At 37.3% G+C, this 17,996-nt stretch overlaps 1 protein-coding gene across 1 annotated transcript; it reads right to left on the bottom strand.

Moving 5' to 3' along the window:
* Nucleotides 1-87: 87 nt before the first annotated feature.
* EXOC1L (exocyst complex component 1 like) lies at nt 88-17,664 on the bottom strand. The gene is made up of 3 exons (XM_025887211.2): nt 17,341-17,664; nt 8,557-8,687; nt 88-2,396 (listed from the first exon to the last, which is right to left on the bottom strand). The coding sequence occupies exons 1-3, from the start codon at nt 17,459-17,461 to the stop codon at nt 2,130-2,132; spliced, it is 519 nt and encodes a 172-aa protein (XP_025742996.1). The 5' UTR covers nt 17,462-17,664; the 3' UTR covers nt 88-2,129.
* Nucleotides 17,665-17,996: the final 332 nt, after the last annotated feature.

Below are 17,996 nucleotides of genomic sequence, written 5' to 3'. Positions count from 1 at the left end.
TGGTTAAGCGACTGCCTTCGGCTCAGGTCATAATCCCGGAGTCCCGGGATTGAGTCCCACATTGGGCTCCCTGCTCGGCAGGGAGTCTGCTTCTCCCTCTGACCCTACCCCCTCTTGGGCTCTCTCTCTCTCTCTCACTCTCTTTCTCCCTCAAATAAATAAAATCTTTAAAAAAATAAAAATAAAGTATACAATTCAGTGACTTTTAGCATATTACATTATTACTTTTTTATTCATGGTAAAATATAAATAACATTAAATTTACCTTTCTGACCATCTTGTAAATGTACAATTTAGCAGTATTAATTACATGCTCAGTGTTGTACAGCCATGACCACCATCTATTTCAAACCTTTTTCTTCATCCCAAACAGAAACTCTGTAACCATTTAGCAGCAAACTCCCCATTTTTGCCTCCTTCCAGTCCCTGATAACCTCTTACCTACTTTCTGTTTCTGAATTTGCCTATTCTAGATATTTCATGTAAGTAGAATCATACAATATTTGTTCTTTTGTGTCTGATATTTCACTTAGCATATTTTCAACATTCATCCATATTGTAGTATGTATCAGAACATCATTGCTTTTTACAGCAGGAAAATATTCCACTGTATGGATAACTGCATTTAGTGTCTCCATTCATCTGTTTATGGATACCTGAGGTGTTTCCATCTTTTGACTTTTGTGAATAATGCTGCAAAGAACATTGCTGTGCAAACATCTATTCAAACCCCTGCTTTCAATTCCTTTGAGTATATACGTAGGAGTGGAATTTCTGGGTCATTTGGTGTTTAGCTTTTTGAAGAAACGTGAAACTGTTTTCTACAGTGACTGTGCCATTTTCCATTCCCACCAACAACATATAAGGGTTCCAATCCTCCACATCTTGGATAATACTTGTTATTTTCTGGTTTTGTTTTTGTTTTTAAAGCCATCCTAGGAGGTGTGAAGTAGTATCTCATTGTGGCTTTAACTTGTATTTCCTTGTGACTAAAGATGTTGAGTATCTTTTCTTGTGCTTATTGTATATCTTCTTTGGAAAAATGTCTATTTGAGTCATTTTTTAATTGGGTTGTTTGTCTTTTTTGATACTGAGTTGTAGGAGTTATTTATATATTCTGGGTATTAAACTCTTAACAGGTATATGACTTGCAAATATTTTCTCCCACTCTGTAGGTTTGTTTTTCACTTTCTTGATAATGTCCTTTGATACAAAAGCAGTGTTGATGAAGTCCAATCTATTTTTTCTTTTGTTGCTCATACTTTTGACTTCATAAGAATCCATTGCCAAATCCAAGGTCCTGATGATTTACCACTATATTTTCTTGTAGTAATTTTATGGTGTCAGGTCTTATATTTAAGTCTTTAACCCATTTTAAGTTGATTTTTGTATATGGTGTAAGACAGGGGCTTCATTCCTTTGCTTGGGGATATCCAGCTGTCGCAGCACCATTTGGTGAAGAGATTATTCTTTCCTCTTTGAATGTATTTGGCACCCTTGTCAAAAACCTGCTGATCATAGATGTTTGGATTTATTTCTGAACTCTCAATTCTATCCCACCGGTCTATATGGCTATCCTTATGCCAGTACCACACTGTTTTGATTACTGTAGTTTTGTAGTAAGTTTTGAAATTGGGAGATGTGAGTCCTTCAGCTTTGGACTTCTGTTTCAAGATTGTTTGGCTATTCAGGCCCCTTTGCAAATCCATATGATTTTGAGGATCGACTTTTCCATTTCTGCTAAAAATGTTGATTTTAATAGAGATTGCATTGAATCTGTAGATTGCTTTGGGTAGTACAGACATCTTGACAAAATTAATTCTTATCCATGAACATGGTTGTCTTTCCATTTAGTTAGGCCTTTCAAGATACTTCTTGATACTTTTTAGTAGAATACAAATGAGGCAAAACCATCCAGGTCCTTCAAAGTTACCAAGCAGTGCACAAGCAAAAGTCCCAAATGTTGAATGATTGCATTAGAACACATTTCATGGCAAATCACAAAGCATCACTTCATTTTCATATAAATCATAGTCACTGATGAAGGGGAAAGACAAAATCATGATTATCGGTATTTACCTAGGGAACCATCTTCATAGAACACTGGTGGAGGAACATGGTATACATCCTCAGAGTGGCAGAGGACACAGGGATAAGCACACTAGATTGAAAGCATAAAAGCATATTCTCATAAGAACCAAGCAATCCTTGTTGTTGGAGGACCAAATGGAATCATCATTAATGTAAGTAGAATCAAAGTTCACAATCCGTAAGTCCTTTTTAAGGTATGCATGATTCAGCTTATTTACAGTTCGAGCAAAGGCATATTTAGAAGCACAACTGTACGCTTCCAAACTGTACACTTTCTTGAAATGCAGATCAAAAAATGGATTGTCCTAGAAGAAAAAGAGAGACATGATTTTGCTTGTAGCCAGGAAAGTAGCTAGATTTCCTGGGGATTCTCTCATATTCTCTTACATATGCTTATTGATTGTAAAGTATCAGTATCAAACATATTTCTAAAACCTACAAATGAGCTTTCCAAAGCTATCTGCTTTAAATATATTGCTTCTAAAGAGAACAATAATACAGAAGATTATTTTGGAAGCCTCTGTGGTTTTTCAATTATTCAAACAAAACATGTCTCAGGATGCACAGTTATCAAGTTTTCCCACAGTAGTGAGTTTGAGAGGATAAGTTGGGATGGAAAAAGAGAAATAAACCCCTGTTCTGGAGGGGAGAAAAGATTTCTCCTTTTCTTTATTAGGAGGTTGGTCCCTTGTGCTACTCCAATGGTAGAAGGGGGAAATACAAGATGGTGAGATTAGCATTTAGCATGCTACAGATCACCAGCTTGCTGACTTTGAAGTTAATAGCAAGGAATTACCTTTGAAGTTAACAGCTGGGATCATTAAATCATTTGACTGAAATTGTCAAATTACTTAAGACTGCCTCTATTGATTGCTCTAGGCTGTTGCTATATTTCTAGCAGAGGTGTTTTGAGGAAAAGTGGACATCAAACCTCATCTAGGTCCTATATGTTAAAATAATAATAATTGTTGTTACTAGGAGCAGTAACAACAATGCTTTGCATTTATAAAATGCTTTTCAGTTCACAAAATGCTTCCACATTCATTAACTGTCTAACCCCTAAGTCTTTTTGAGGGCAGAGGTTTTGAATTATTTATCTCTGTGTTCCTAGTGCTTATCCCTTGCAACTACTAAGTTCTCAACAAATGTGTGTTGACTGATCAGAAGTAGTCCTATAAAAAGAGAGGTGGAGGTAAACGTTGCTCTAAATGACAAGGAGGTGGAGAGAGACCAAACCAGACTATTAATAATTTGTTACCAGGTAGTGTGTAAACATTATAAAGAAACAGCTATACATTTGCAATTTCTCTTTTAAATAGGAAAATTCTTGCAGGATGCAGGAAAAAGAACATGAGTTTTGAAGTTAGATAACCATTTTGAATCTCTGATGTAACCATGGGCAAGGTACTTATCTGATCTGACCTTCACTCTTCTCCTCATTTTAGATATGGTTGCTATGAAATTTACATGAGATTCATTTTAAAAACTGCAAGGGTAGAGTTTAATGAATAATAGCTCTTTTTCCCCAAATCTGCCCCCAAAGATTGTGATCTTGGTGTGAATACTGCCTTGCTTCATGCCAGTAAATTAAAAAAAACCAACAACAATGCTTTCAAACAAGAATGTACAAAAGTGATGTGATTTATTTTATTTATTTTTATTTTTTTATTTTATTATGTTATGTTAATCACCATACATTACATCATTAGTTTTTGATGTAGTGTTCCATGATTCAAAAGTGATGTGATTTTAAATTCAATGTTCCCTTGAGCCACACCTTGCAAAATTTTTGCTGGCTGTCATAATTGCAGCTTGAAAGACACTTCTGTAGGAAATCTCTCACACCCATTCTATCACCATATGCTAATCATGCTCTTTATATAGTTTTCTCACTAAAACATTGGCTCCTTATCCTGTAGATAATATCCGTTATGCCTTTGAGATACTCACAGAGGATTACTTTTCTACTTTAGCCTAATAATTGAAGCCTGAGCAGGCATGCACATAGAATACAAGTGCCTCCTTCCTCTTCTTTCTCTCCCTCTCCCTTCTTTCGTTCTTTCTTTCCAGAGAATCCTAGAGCTAGAAGGGGGTCTCACGGATCACTCAGTGACCTCTTGTTTATGTCTGGGATAATAGTTTCCAGAGAGGTAGAGCCCTGGTCACACACGTAGTTGTTGGCAGAGCCAGGATAAGAACAAAGATCTCAATCAACCCAGCCTAATGTTTTGCTACACCGTCTGCCCTCCTGATATACAAACCACATCACTCTCCAAAACCCCAGTCCTTTTGATTTCTGCTTTATAGATTGACTTCAATTTCAATTCCATTCCATTTTAAAGTTGACAACTCTCTGGCTCAGAATTGTTCTTTTTAAAACCATATTGTTTTTATTGAGAAAAATATAATAGATGCTGACTTCTGAGGATTCAATTCCAAGAGAGAGGAGACATAGAAACTCCCAGAACAACTGGGATATTTTTGTTTCATCCACAGGAAATAAATCTTTAAAAAGAACTGCTCTTTGAATATTATAGGTTTTTTTTTTTCTGGCAGTTTAGTATTTTTGGATCCTAAAGTGATGAGAAAATTAGAAATACTCAATTTCTCTTTTGTATCTAGATCACTATAAAAGATGATGCTTTTCAACAGGAAAGGGAAGAAGCAACAAGGTTGGGATGGAATTAAGGCCAGGAAAGTGAGGAGAAAATAGAGCATGGTGAGCTGCTTCAGGGGAATCTAAGCTGACAGGCTTGCTGAATACAGCCCCAGCCACTGACCAAGCTTGTGGGAAATCATTATGGACATCAGTAATATTTGAGAACCTGAGAGAAAAATAAGAAAAGAAAAATGGGCCAAAAAAGAGGCAGACATGGTTAATTCCTGAAACTAGATTAGTGAACTTGACACTGATTTTTTTAAAAATATTTCTTTTATTTATTAAATAGCACAGTAAGATTCTTTTTTCTTTTTAGAGAGAGAGAGTGGAGAGAGTGAAAGACAGTGCACAAGTGGGGGCTGGAGAGGGGCAGAGGGAGAGGGAGAGAATCTTAAGCAGGTCCACACTCAGTGCAGAGCCTGACACAGGGCTCGATCTCACACCCCGAGATCATGACCTGAGCTGAAATCAAGAGTCAGAGGCTTAACCAACTGAACCACCCAGGAGCACCTTGAGATTGATTTCTGATAAAATTCAATGCAGTATAGAAATTTTGACAATTACATAGAAGTATAAGGAAGAAATAATAGTTTAAAAATATGTAATCCTATCACACAGAGATAATTGTTGTTAAAATACTGCTTTCTTTCATACATAGATGTACATGCATAAATACATATACCTATATGTATTTTTTGTATTTGAATTTAAGGTTCAGATTTCAGTTTTCAATAATATGAAATATTCTAAGTATGCAAAATGAGATAACAGTAGAAAAATTTTGTATTTGGCTGACTTTTAAAAAACTTGTTAAGTAGTGAACAATTGAGTTCTGAGTCATTCTTGTGGAAACATGATTTTTAATGACATGTAACATTCCACCATATTGATATGCAATAATAACTATTTCCTAAGTGTTGAACTTTTAGGTTGAATATATTATCAGAAAAATGCTATGTGAATACTCAGGGAAAAAAAGCAATGAAATCCAGCATGCTTTCACCAAGAAGTCATGCCAAACGTACCAAATTTTTAAAATAGGATTGATTCCTAGGTAATGTCAAGATAATAGCAGATAGCATATATTGATTTCAGTAAAGATCATAAGGGCAAAATACAGGTATTCAGACTAGGTAATTAAGTAAATAAGTCAGTCAGGTAGGATTAAATGCTTACGTCTGTCTATTCCACCACCGTATCTTAAGAGCCTAGTAGAACCTGGTATACCACAAATTCTGAATGAATGAATGAATATATGAATTTGTAGAGATGTTAAACAAGCAGTACAAAGAAGGCAAATTAATAGGTTTCTGGGCAAAGTCTAGTTCCACTACTGAATAGCTTTCTAACCTTGGGGAAGTCAATTAATCTCTTTGAGTTTCGTTTTCCTCATTTGTGAATTGGAAGTAATAACAGAATCTAATTCTATAAGGTTTGTGATGATTATGTGAAATATATATGAAAAGAGCTTCATGTGGTTCCTGGCGTCTGATAAGAGTTTACTGAGTGTGAGATGGTAGCAGGGATCAGTATTACAAGTGGTGGTAATAGTAACCAATCAATTACCTAGAGGTTACCCAGATGGCGCTTAGCTCTGCTTGCTTCATCATTTTTATTATTGACTTGAATCAAGTCCTATATGTTGTGCTCATTAAATCTGCATCATAACACAATGAATATTAAAAAATCAAGTATTAAATGATTTGATAGGGATGCCTGGGTGGCTTAGTCGTTAAGCGTCTGCCTTCGGCTCAGGCCATGATCCCAAGGACCCGCATTGGGCTCCCTGCTCCACGGGAAGCCTGCTTCTCCCCATCCCACTCCCCCTGCTTGTGTTCCATCTCTCGCTGTGTCTCTCTCTGTCAAATAAATAAATAAAATCTTTAAAAAAAAGATTTGATAGGTGGGAATAATAGGCTAAACTAAGAATATGGTATTCACTAAGATTAAGAATAAATGCATCGACATGGATGGGAACTGGAGGGGATTATGCTAAGTGAAATAAGTCAAACAGAGAAAGACAATTATCATATGGTTTCACTCGTATGTGGAACATAAGGAATAGAGCAGAGGACCACAGAGGAAGGGAGGGAAAACTGAATGGGAAGACATCAGAGGGAGACAAACCATGAGAGACTTTGGACTCCGGGAACCAAACTGAGGGTTACAGAAGGGAGGGGGTGGGGATGGGGTAACCGGGTGATGGACATTAAGGAGGGCATGTGTGGTGATGAGCACTGGATGTTATCTGCAACTAATGAATCGTTGAACACTACATCGAAAACTAATGATGCACTATATGTTGGCTAATCGAACATAATAATAAAAAAAGAATAAATAAGCCTAAATTCTAATTGATCCAACAAAAACACAAATACTTATTGAATGCTTAATATCTATAAGGCAGAAGGCTACGATAAAAGATCAAAAGTCATGGTCTCAGTTTTTTAAGAGGTTTCCATCCAGAGGAGAGAGAGAGTAAGCCAACAATTGCAGTTTCTGGAATTATGTCTGTAACTTACATCCACAATGCAATGGGGGTTTCGGAAAAGGGAAACACGAGTAGGACTTTACCCAATAGGGAATCTGGGAGGGGGGTGAGAGATGGAGGTGACTGGGCATTTTAAACCTCAAGAGTCAGTAGTTCAGCACTGTGGATGTATACTGTTTAAGGGGGAATGACCAGAAATAAAGGAGCCAGATCACCAAGAGCCCTAATTTAAATTTTATGCTATGTAAGTAGAGGCTATGGCAGATCAGGTTAAATGGTAATTCAGGGACAAAAGACCTGAGGTTTCAGGTAAGTGTTTAATGGCAATAAAGAATTCAGATCAAAGGAAATACAAACTAGTCACACTAATTCTAAATTATTGTATTTAATTCTGGAAAAGCTGTAGCATTCCAGGGGAGAGAAAACAGGGTAGTAAGGGTGTTGAAGCAATGTCATGGGAAAGAAATCACAACAATGCTACTATCTCTTAACATTTGTATTGTCCCAACACATTATCTTATTTGATCTTCATGTGAAAGTTATTTAAAGAATGAAATGGTTACATTTAACCTAGAAAAGAGAGAACTTGAGGGAACATTATAATCATCTGCAAATATTGGAAAGGCTGCTATGTGAAAGGATTGGAGTTTTTCTAAGTTGCTCCAGATGGCAAAACCAGGACTGATGGGTGGATGTTAGAGTGAAGCAGATTTTTGGTTAAACATAGCAGGAAATTTAAAAATAAAGTATGGCAATTCAGAAATTGAATGGACTTCCTCACATGACAATGAGTTCCCCATGGGTGGACAAGTTCAAGGGAAGACTGAGAAAACCACTTGTCAAGAGGTTATGTGGAGAGATTGGCATATACACCCTCTCCCCACCTTTCAACTCTAAGGTTGTAGGATTTCCAAGAGTTATTGGTTTTTCTGGAGGATAAAGTGGCTAACTAGCAGTAGTTTCAAGAAGATGAGGAAGGAATCCCCCAAATTTAATGGAGGAACTTGGGGTGGGGAGAGGGCGGTGGTGGAAGCATCATATAAAGTTTTAGGATTGACTGGCAGATCGTGTTTAACCTGTTAAGAATCCCTTGGGAAAGATGCTTTTAAATTTAATGGACAAAAATTCAAACTCCAACTCAGAAAAATGGACAAAAAACCCCGTGGATTAACCCAGCAGGAAAACCCATAGCACTTAAGAACAATGTGTCATCTTAACACTTAGTATATGCCAAGAATAATATGAAGTAGGATATTGAACACAAAGATTTCTAGCACATTGATTCCACATCTCCCTTGCAAAACATAACACTTACGGTATCTGCTTCTTTTCCATCAATCATCTGCAGATCGTTCAAAGACCACTTTTTGGTCACTTCGTATTTTTCATCTAAACCTATTCTGTAGTGTTTCACCATGATTATTTTTACTTCTTCATTTTTGGTCACTGGAGGGCAGAAAAACATTTAGTTTTCATAAACTCTTAGAAGGTAATAATTATTCATCAAGTTATACTTTTTATACTTTTCGGTATTTATGTATCTCCTTTTCATAGAACGAGTTTGAGCCTTCATTGTATCTGTACCCCAATGATGAACCCTGATATATCTGAACCTTCATGACAATGCCCCCTAATTTTCTCCATACGTTAACTACTTTTTGCTACAACAGTGGTTACATACTGCCCTGGTAATGTCTGTCGGATGGTGCACTGAGCTATGGGCTTTCAGCTATGAGCTTTGTGGTGGAGAATGGGGTTCGACTCATGGCAGGAAATAAGAGGCTTAGCGTTGGCATGCAGTCAGTGCCAAAGTATTTACCAGAACAAATTGGAATTTTAATTTATGACAATATAGAAAGTGAGGTCAGGAAAGCAAACAGTTCTGCTCACACAGCAACACAGTGTTGAAGAGTGACCGTATGAATACTACTCTGCATGCTTTCTTTTAAAGTCGCCGTGAGATTTTTGATGTAGAAGTGCTTGCATCGCAGCTACTGTCGACTTGTTTGGTATTGTTTGAGATTTTTAAACTTCTTGAGCATTTTTCCAAATTTTAGCATTCAAAATGTGCCATCAAGACAAAAAGCTTTAGTACTATACCTTGAAAGGCATGGGAAAAATCATTGCTTATTTGATGTGAACAAAATGAGGGAAATAATTTCCTGGACTTAAAATCTTTGGTCTCATATGAACACAACAGAGGAATCAACATTTGATATTGGAGCTCTTGGATTGAAAATTATTAATGAATTAATAAAGGTATATTTACTGAATATCTGCTATTTACCTGATGGAGCTATTACAGATGCCAGAGGGGATACAAGTATGAGACATAGTCCATGCCCTCTAGAATCTATGGTTTTGTTGCTAACACACATGAGTCACACAAAATATATAGTGATGGTACATAATGGTATATAGGTGTATTATACAATGGTATGTAGGTATATCATAAAGAGGTTGCAGTAGGAATTTAATTTCTGAAAGCTTCTTTCAAGATGGATGATGTCACTTAGAGATTTGCAAACTGGTTCTGTCCTCTAAGAGTGAAACTGGAATTTGTCTTTGAGGAACTTTCTTTTGGTTCTGGAAAGTGCCCTTTGGCATGTCCTCTCAGTTAAGAAGATATAAAGCAATGCATTAAGATATAATCATAATGCTAGATAAGCAATGTACAGCAGATTATATGTTCAACAGGATTTCTGAGGATGGAGAGGATTGGAATAGTTAAGGAAGGAATTATGGGAGAAATAGAATTTGAGATAGATATATAATGGTCCTGTTTGGGAAGGCAGGGATGATACTGAAAGCATCTCTAGGTGAAGGACAGCATGAGGAAATGGATGACAATAGAAGCTGAACTTTGCCAATAGAATTAGAACAAGTGGACTGTGTAGATTGGTTGGTGATAGGATACGGTGGGCAATAGGATTAACTAGGTTGAGAAGATTGTGAAAATGTTTTGAAAACCTCTGGATTTGAAAAGGGACAGAAACCACTGAGGACCTGTGATACCCGAATCCTCCCTCTGATGAAAGGGATGGGATTCTGGCCTGGGCAGTGAGGGCTCCAGAATTGGGGCTGGTGAAGGGAGTAACTACCCTCCGAAGGTACAAGTGAGACTGAAATTAAGGCAACCAGTCGAACTTGAGAGTTGCTCAGTGACTTCACTCCTCTCTAGAGGAGGGAGTCTGAGCAGGTTCACAAATCTAAGAGGAGGGCTGTCTGTCAGGTGTTCAGTGAAAGCTCATAGAATTATACATATTCAATAAGTCTCTTTCCTCCTTGAACTGGAGGCTAGTACAGTGGTGCCCTGTTAAAGGAGTATTTTTCTGGGAACAGTGATGCACAAGATACATTGGAGAAGAAAAGAAAGAAAGACTGGAGATTCCTGGAAAAGGCAGTGAGGCTTAGTGGGCTCTGGCTTTAGACAGTTTGGATTCAAATCATGATACCACTTCTTACAGTGTGGTCTGAGTAAACTACTTCATGTCCAGAGAGATTAAATCTCCATTTGCTCAAGTTGTAAAGCTCACATCAGAGTTGTACAAATTCATAGGGTGTAAAGATTAAAGATAAAATATATAGATGAGGTAGGATAGTGGTAAAGGGTAAAGTAGTTTATTTTGTTTGTTTTAAGAGGCTGTTGTTGTAATCTAGGCACAGGATGTGGGCAATGGAACAGATGTGGCAAATCTAAGTAGGATTTCAAATGAGGCATTGACAACACTGGATGGAAACCCAAACAGGAAAGTCGGGATGGTGAGCTGGTTGGGCAGAATAATGAGTTTAGTTTTTGACATTCAGACAAGGTGTCCATAAACGATCTCAGAAAAGAAGGAGATGGAAGCTTATAGTTTAGGAGTGGAAATATGGGCTTGGGATTTTTCTGTGTGGACAGGTTTCCAAGACCAGGTTTATAGGGAAAAGAGCAGAGGAAAGAGGTGAGAGAGCAGAGAAGATAAAGGTGCCAACAGAGAAGTCTGAGAAGGTGCTGCAGGAAGAGACAAGCCCAACAAGGCGATGCTATGGAAATCAAGAGGACGGAGGATTTTAAAAAATTGGAGACCATCCCGTGAAGTCACTTTGTTGGGTAAAGCAGGTTCAGACCTGGCACTGAATCTGACTTGGGGAATATCATTGATTTCTCTGCAGAGGACAGTTTCTCTGGAATGGTGAGGGCAGAAGACAACTTGCAGAGGACTCCTCCATGCACTAGCTAATACTGAGTGCATAGTGTGCTCCAGTTCCCGAGTTAGGTAGGATTAGAAAAAGAAACAGGAGGAGATCAAAGGCTATGATTTAGATCGCACATTCCACGAGTTTGGAAGAGGAGGGATCGTGTATTCTGGGGGATGAAGGGAGTGATTGAAGAGCATGTCCTTGAGAAGACCCAGAACAAAAGATCTTAACTCAGTATCAACAAACTGGCTCAGAGTCTGTGAGCCTCCAAAAATTGGTGGGTTTTTGCCTATGTATACTTCTCCATTTCTACTGGTCTAGATGTTAGCTTTGGGAAGAGGAAAGGATTAGAATGGAAGCCATTAGGATGGCGTGTTGACATGGAGGCCGAGTTGATTCTGTCAGACTTAATAAGGACAAGATCTTGGAGGCAGTTCCTTCCATCAGGAGGCAGCTGTGTCTGTTCAGACAAAGGCTCTACCTCAGAACCAAAGAACAATGTTCTTGTTCTGGCTCGCTGTCTCACTCACTACTTAGGGTGTGGGAGAGGATGGATATGGGGAGAAATAACTGGATACTATATGAAAATGTAATCTGAAGCAAATTCCACTGCCTCATCTACATGTTATGATAGTTAGCTGATTGCCTATAGGCCCACCGATTCATTTCATTAATTTGATAAATATTTGAGTTCCCCTTTTGTACAAAGCCCTATGCTAGGCATGAAAACAATGAATTCCCATAAGGCACCATTCCTGCTCTCCCTGAGATTATGGGGAGTAGGGGATCAGAAAGAACACACATGATCACAGTGCCGGGAATGAGGGAGGCACAGACAGAGTAATATAGGAAAATGGAGAAGGTGGGGTCAGGGAGAGCTTCTTGAAGAGGGTAATCTGAGTTGTAAAGGGCAGTGAGAGTTAGCAGAATAAAGAAAGGAGAAGAAGGAGTTCTGGAACAGCGTGTGTACAAAAGCATGAAGTACTTGACCCTTTTGAGTCATGATAGGTATTAGGTATTGTTAGCATGAAATGTGAGGGTGGATAGGTGGTAGGAACCAGGTAAGGCAGGAGGTAGTTTCTGATGGGTCTAGAATGCTAGGCTAAGGAGTTCAAATGCGATCCTAAAAGCTATGTGTGTGTAGAGGGGTCCCTTGGGAGGAGGGTTGTCGCTGAAGGATTTTAACTAATAGGCTGAGCTTTAAATTCTAGAAAGTTTTCTTGAGCAGTTCTATAAAGGATGGAAGGAGATGTTAAGAAGGTAGGACCTACCAGTTATCAAGTTTTCTTACATTAATGGCTACTGTCCCATGAACACCAAACTAAGGAAACAAGCACACTTTAAAAGCCAACCTTTTGATACAATGATGCAGCACAGAGACAGTGCAGACTCTAATTTGGCAAAAGGAGCCTCCTCTGGAGTCAAGGAGGCTCCAAGAATTGTCTTTAGCCAAGAATCAAAGAAGTCTACTCACGCTGGAGTGGACCCAATCCCTAATTTCCACGCTTGCCCTCTGCTGCCAGCTGAAATTAAATGGCCATATCCACATTAATGCAGCAGCGAAGTGGAAACTTATCACACTGTCTTAAAACAGAACTGTGTTTATATAGTCAAAGTGTTAGAGAGTTGGTTTCAGTAACATCAGAGGCGCCGTCATATAATGCTGATTCAGTGAGTAATATCTATAGACTCAGGGAATTTCAAAGTAACCTGCTCCAGTATTAATGGTTTCGTTAGCATTTTCAGAATTACAATCTTAACTTCACACCAACCATTTATTTTCACTTTGAATTTCAAAAGAAACACTCATTAATAACTGCCTCTGTTATCATGGTAAAATAGTCACTATAATTCATAAGACTAAATGGAAAAAAGATTGGCTAATTGAACCAATATAATTTTGCAGAGTAGAGGAAAAACAATAGCTCACAAATAAGCTACACAGAAATGCTTTAAATAAACAAATGACTGCTATCTTACAATCCTAGTATTACATAATTGTTTTCATCATTGAAATGAAATAATATGAAAAAATCACCATAAGATATCAAAGATAGGAAGCCTCAGTGAAAATGTTTCAATGTATCGGTGATGTCTTGGGGTCATTGAGAATGCTGGTATTGATTTCATTAAAAAAACATTTTCAAATCATATTTTTTTCTAGAAATATTTTTATAAAATCAATTTTGGGGCTATACTGAGCACCATAGATTGAATGTTTGTGTTCCCCCCCAAAAATTCATTTTTGAAATCCTAACCCCCATGGTGATGGTATTAGGAGGTGGGGACACTGGGAGGTGATGTGGCATTAGTCCCCTTATGTAACGACTGCAGAGAAATCCCTTGCCCTTTCCACCATGTAAGGTTACAGGAAGATGGTGGTCTCTGAGGAAGTGGTCCTCACCAGACACTGAATCTACTGGTGCCATGATCTGGGACTTCCCAGTTTCCAAAACTGTGAGAAATAAATATTTGTTGTTTATAAGGCACCCAGTCTCTAATATTTTGTTTCTTTTTCTTGTTAATTTATTCTTATTCTTATTTAACTCTTACTATTACTACTCTTACTGTAAATGGTTTGACAAAATGGTTAGATTCCCTGGTTCACAGAGAAGTTCTGTTCTGACATTAAAATGTAATATGTATGGATAATTTATACACACAGTTTTCATAATTCTAGACAATTCCTTTTATTTTAAAATTAATATTTATGATGAAGAATGTTTTTCTAAATATGAGAATACTCTGTATCTGAATATGCATATAATTTATATTTGTAAAATATATAATATCTCAATTTTCATTATATATTAAATATAATATATATATCTAGTGTCTATTTTATTTTTATTATAAATATTTAAGGTCTATACGATTTATACAAAAATATTTCAGCATATTTTCACAGTAAATATATTTTTCTATACATTTAAAAAATATAACCCTATCTTTTATTTTATTTCTTTGGAACATAATTTATCATGTTTGTTTTTTTTTCCTAGTTAGGATTTAATAGGAGAGCACTATGTGCATATGTAGGTGTTATTATTTCCATTTCAGAGATGCCAACACTGAGGCCAGAGAGGTTAATTATCTTGCCCCAAATTTCACAGCCGGCAGGTGGACAAAGTAGAGTCACGTTTTATACCAGACCTGATTGCGAGCATCCCAGGGTCCATTCTTCCATGCCCTGCTACTTTCCATTCAATTACAGCGAATGCTGGATATACTGTTTCAAGTCCTTCAGAATTTCTTTAATTCATTTGCACTCATCATTGCACAGTGACTTATCCCTTTCTAGTGCCTGCATAAAATAGGGCTCCTCTATCCTCTATAAGAAGATGCTGCTTTTAACTGACAGGGATAATGATGTTCTAGGCTAGGGGAAGCTAATCCCAAGGAGAAATGACCATGCAAACTCTGACTTGGGAGGAGACTGAGGTGGCAGGAAATCCTCAATGTAAATCCTAGCAAAATACAGAGAGGGAGATTGGGTTTATGACATCTGATTTTTGACATCAATCAGGTAAAATATTAAGATAACAGTAAATCAGAATCATCTGGTTGTGAGACCCCTACAAAAGACAGATTCTGATCAGATAAGTAGAAAATTTAACTTATCTGAACATATCTTCTTTAGTTTGAAAAGTGTCTGATGGAATTCAGCTAGTCTAGCCTTTCAATTCTTACAAATTTAGAACTGCTAGATTATAGGATATAAAGAGAAAATTATAATCATGAGTCTCTATTCTGTGAAGGTGGCCAACATTCAAAATTTAGAGTTACCTGCCTCAATAATTGTGATATGACCTGTTTGATTCATATCAATAGAAATCTTCTGAGTAAAGCACAATCATCAAAGATTAAAGACTATCAATCATCACACTGACTTTATTTTAAATTACCACTCTGCCTAAATGTATTTGAAAGGGTCATAAAGAGATGTTACATTTAGGGAAAGTGCTCTCCAACTGATGGATGTGGTATAGAGAAGAGTTATGAAAAATTAGGAATAAATATGACTTATAACGTTAACTTTTATCTGAAATAACACAATCTCGCTTTCTCTTCACATCTGAGAGGACCTTGTTTTTTTTTTCTTCCTTACTTCTTACAGAAGAGAATCATTGAATTTTACTAATGAAAGTGATCACCTACTCTTGTCATTTTCCAGATGAGAAAATTGAACCCTAAAGAGGCTGCCTTCACACATATTATAAATGTTAACCCCTTGACCTTCTGATCATTGTTAAAAGGATTCAGGTCATTTATGAAAAAAGACAGCAGGTAACCCCAGCCCACAGTATCTTTCTTAGATACTCAATGACAGCAGAAAAAAAGACATTATCCATTTCCAAAAGTTTAATTCTAGGGGACCTTTTTTTTTTTATACCAGATAGGACAAGTTTAGTTATTTATGTGATTGGAGAAAGGAATTAAAATATATTTGGTAAGTTAGATATATACATTGTTTGGATTATTTTATTTTTATAAGTTTTCCTTAAAAATACTTGTATACTAATGTTACATGATGAGTAATTAACTTTATAAAGAGGATCATGATACAAATAAAATGATTAAATATTAATGTTGGAATAAACATCTTCTTTAATATATTAAGTCAAAATACTTAAACATACAGTGATTTTGCAGTTAAGATACAATACAGTTTCTAAAATTATTTCATTTGACATTTTCCCATAATTTGATTTCTTTCTTTTTCCTGGCCAATTAAGTTTTTTACCTTGCTGATATGCCAAGTCCTCATACTTTGTATTTATATACAGCAACATGTGCTAGGTAAAGTGTTAGATAAATATTAGTATGCTTATTATTGAGTAAACATTGTTCTTATTAGGAATGATAGAATTTTTAAAAATTCTTAGCACTTTATTTAAGGCTGTTCTACTTCCCTTATAGTACTCCAACTTGACAAGTTTAGAGATTCCTTCTGAGGCAATTATCAGGAAGAAAATTATAATAAGTTGTTTTCTGAAAATGTTGAGGTGTGTGCCTTAAAAAAGAAAGTCCACAATGAACACTTAGAGTTTCTGAGCTCTTTCCTCCTAAGCCCCTGAGAAGTAGCAAAAGGCATGGATTGGGAAAAAGGAATGTTATATATTAAATTCAATAATGGCACAAACATTTCTGTCTAAATTCACAAAAATGGCAGGTTAGGCAAATCATAATTAAGCGCAAAAGCTTATTCCCATGTATGGACAATTTTTGTGAATTTTAAGAACATGAGGGAAAAAGCTGTATTTTAGTTAAGTAGTTTGTAGAGCAGCCCCTTATCCTTAAAGTTCCATCTTCATGAACTAATTTCTGTGATTAAAGTATTGTTTCTGTGAACATACTTCCTAGAAGAGAGAGAATTTTTAGAAGATCATTTCTTTTTTCAAAATAAACCACCAGGAAGCCTAAATAAGCCCTGAGAAGAAAACCTAAGGTCTTTTTTTCCTTCCTAGCATGAAAAAAGAGAATCTCCTAGTTGTCCAGACTGGTTGGAAATAGAGCTGTATAACTCAGTTCTCCAATGTATTTAAAAATATAAAGAAAGCTCTCTGTTCAATTTTTTAAAAATAAGCTCTTACACATAAAGATTGTATACCATGCAAGTGAATTAAAGAAAAGATGGGAGACAAAATAATCAAAGCAGGAAAATACATACCCGGTTTCATTCTGAACAGTCAACCAAGATATTCTTACTATGATACTATTTTTCTGTCTTCCATTTTAGCACTGAAAATAAAATCCTGTGGAATCCAAATTCCTAAACTTGGCATAGTTAAGCTCTATCACCAGAAGATACATGTGCTGTTATTATTTCGGAAAATACATACAAACATGTCCTTCCACTACCCATGCCTCTTGGAGTTATTTACATTTTGAAGTGATAACAGGAAGAACAGATTACCTGACACACAGAGGTAATACCTGTCCTGGACCGAGAACTCGATCTCAATAAACTCGTACAGATTCTGCGAGAGCGGCTTGAACAGTTTCTTCTCCAAGTCCTCCTTTACCAACGATGACATTTCCTCCAGGTCCACTTGGCCTGATGTCTTGGCTCAAGATCACCGTCGCACTCCTTTCGCTCCCTAGATTTCTTGTTGGGGTTTGCGCCTCCCAGCCCTGGCTCTCTTTAACTTCTCATTCCCAGCCAGACCCAGGCTCCTGAGAGCGGAGAGCCGAGAACCGAGAGCTGAGAGCTGAGAGCCGAGAGCTGTCGGTGCGCGGACAGACCCCTCACTGCGCAGCGTGCCCAGTGGCAGCTGCTGCAGCGGCCAAAATCCAGCAGCGACACTCGCCCCACCGTCACTCAGCATCCAGGCTCGAGGAGGCTGCTCTCGGGAGCTCTCCTGTGGTTTGCTGATGGGGAACACATTTCTGAACACCGGCAGCTCTACTTGTGGAGTCCCTTGGTTATTCTAGTCTAGTAGCCTTTTCCCTTTCCGTCACTCTGCAGGGGAAGACCACTGCTTCTGCTTGACTCCATTATATAAATCAGCTGTCTGGTTCTATTGATTGGGATCATCTTCCATTAAGAACTTTGCTATCATCGGCAGGAGA

This window comes from Callorhinus ursinus, unplaced genomic scaffold (assembly GCF_003265705.2).
Source record: "Callorhinus ursinus isolate GAN/ISIS: 27379988/994484 unplaced genomic scaffold, GSC_fseal_2.0 scaffold4, whole genome shotgun sequence".
Classification (NCBI taxonomy): Eukaryota; Metazoa; Chordata; class Mammalia; order Carnivora; family Otariidae; genus Callorhinus; species Callorhinus ursinus.
Note: the sequence above shows the minus strand (reverse complement) of the source record. Positions and strands in the feature narration are given on the sequence as shown.

Coding starts and splice junctions, on each gene's coding strand:
- EXOC1L (XM_025887211.2), bottom strand. CDS start 17,461: ATGTCATCGTTGGTAAAGGAGGACTTGGAGAAGAAACTGTTCAAGCCG. Junction 8,688..17,340: donor GTATTACCTCTGTGTGTCAG/GTAATCTGTTCT, acceptor TCTGCCCTCCAG/TGACCAAAAATGAAGAAGTA. Junction 2,397..8,556: donor ATGGAAAAGAAGCAGATACC/GTAAGTGTTATG, acceptor TTTTTCTTCTAG/GACAATCCATTTTTTGATCT.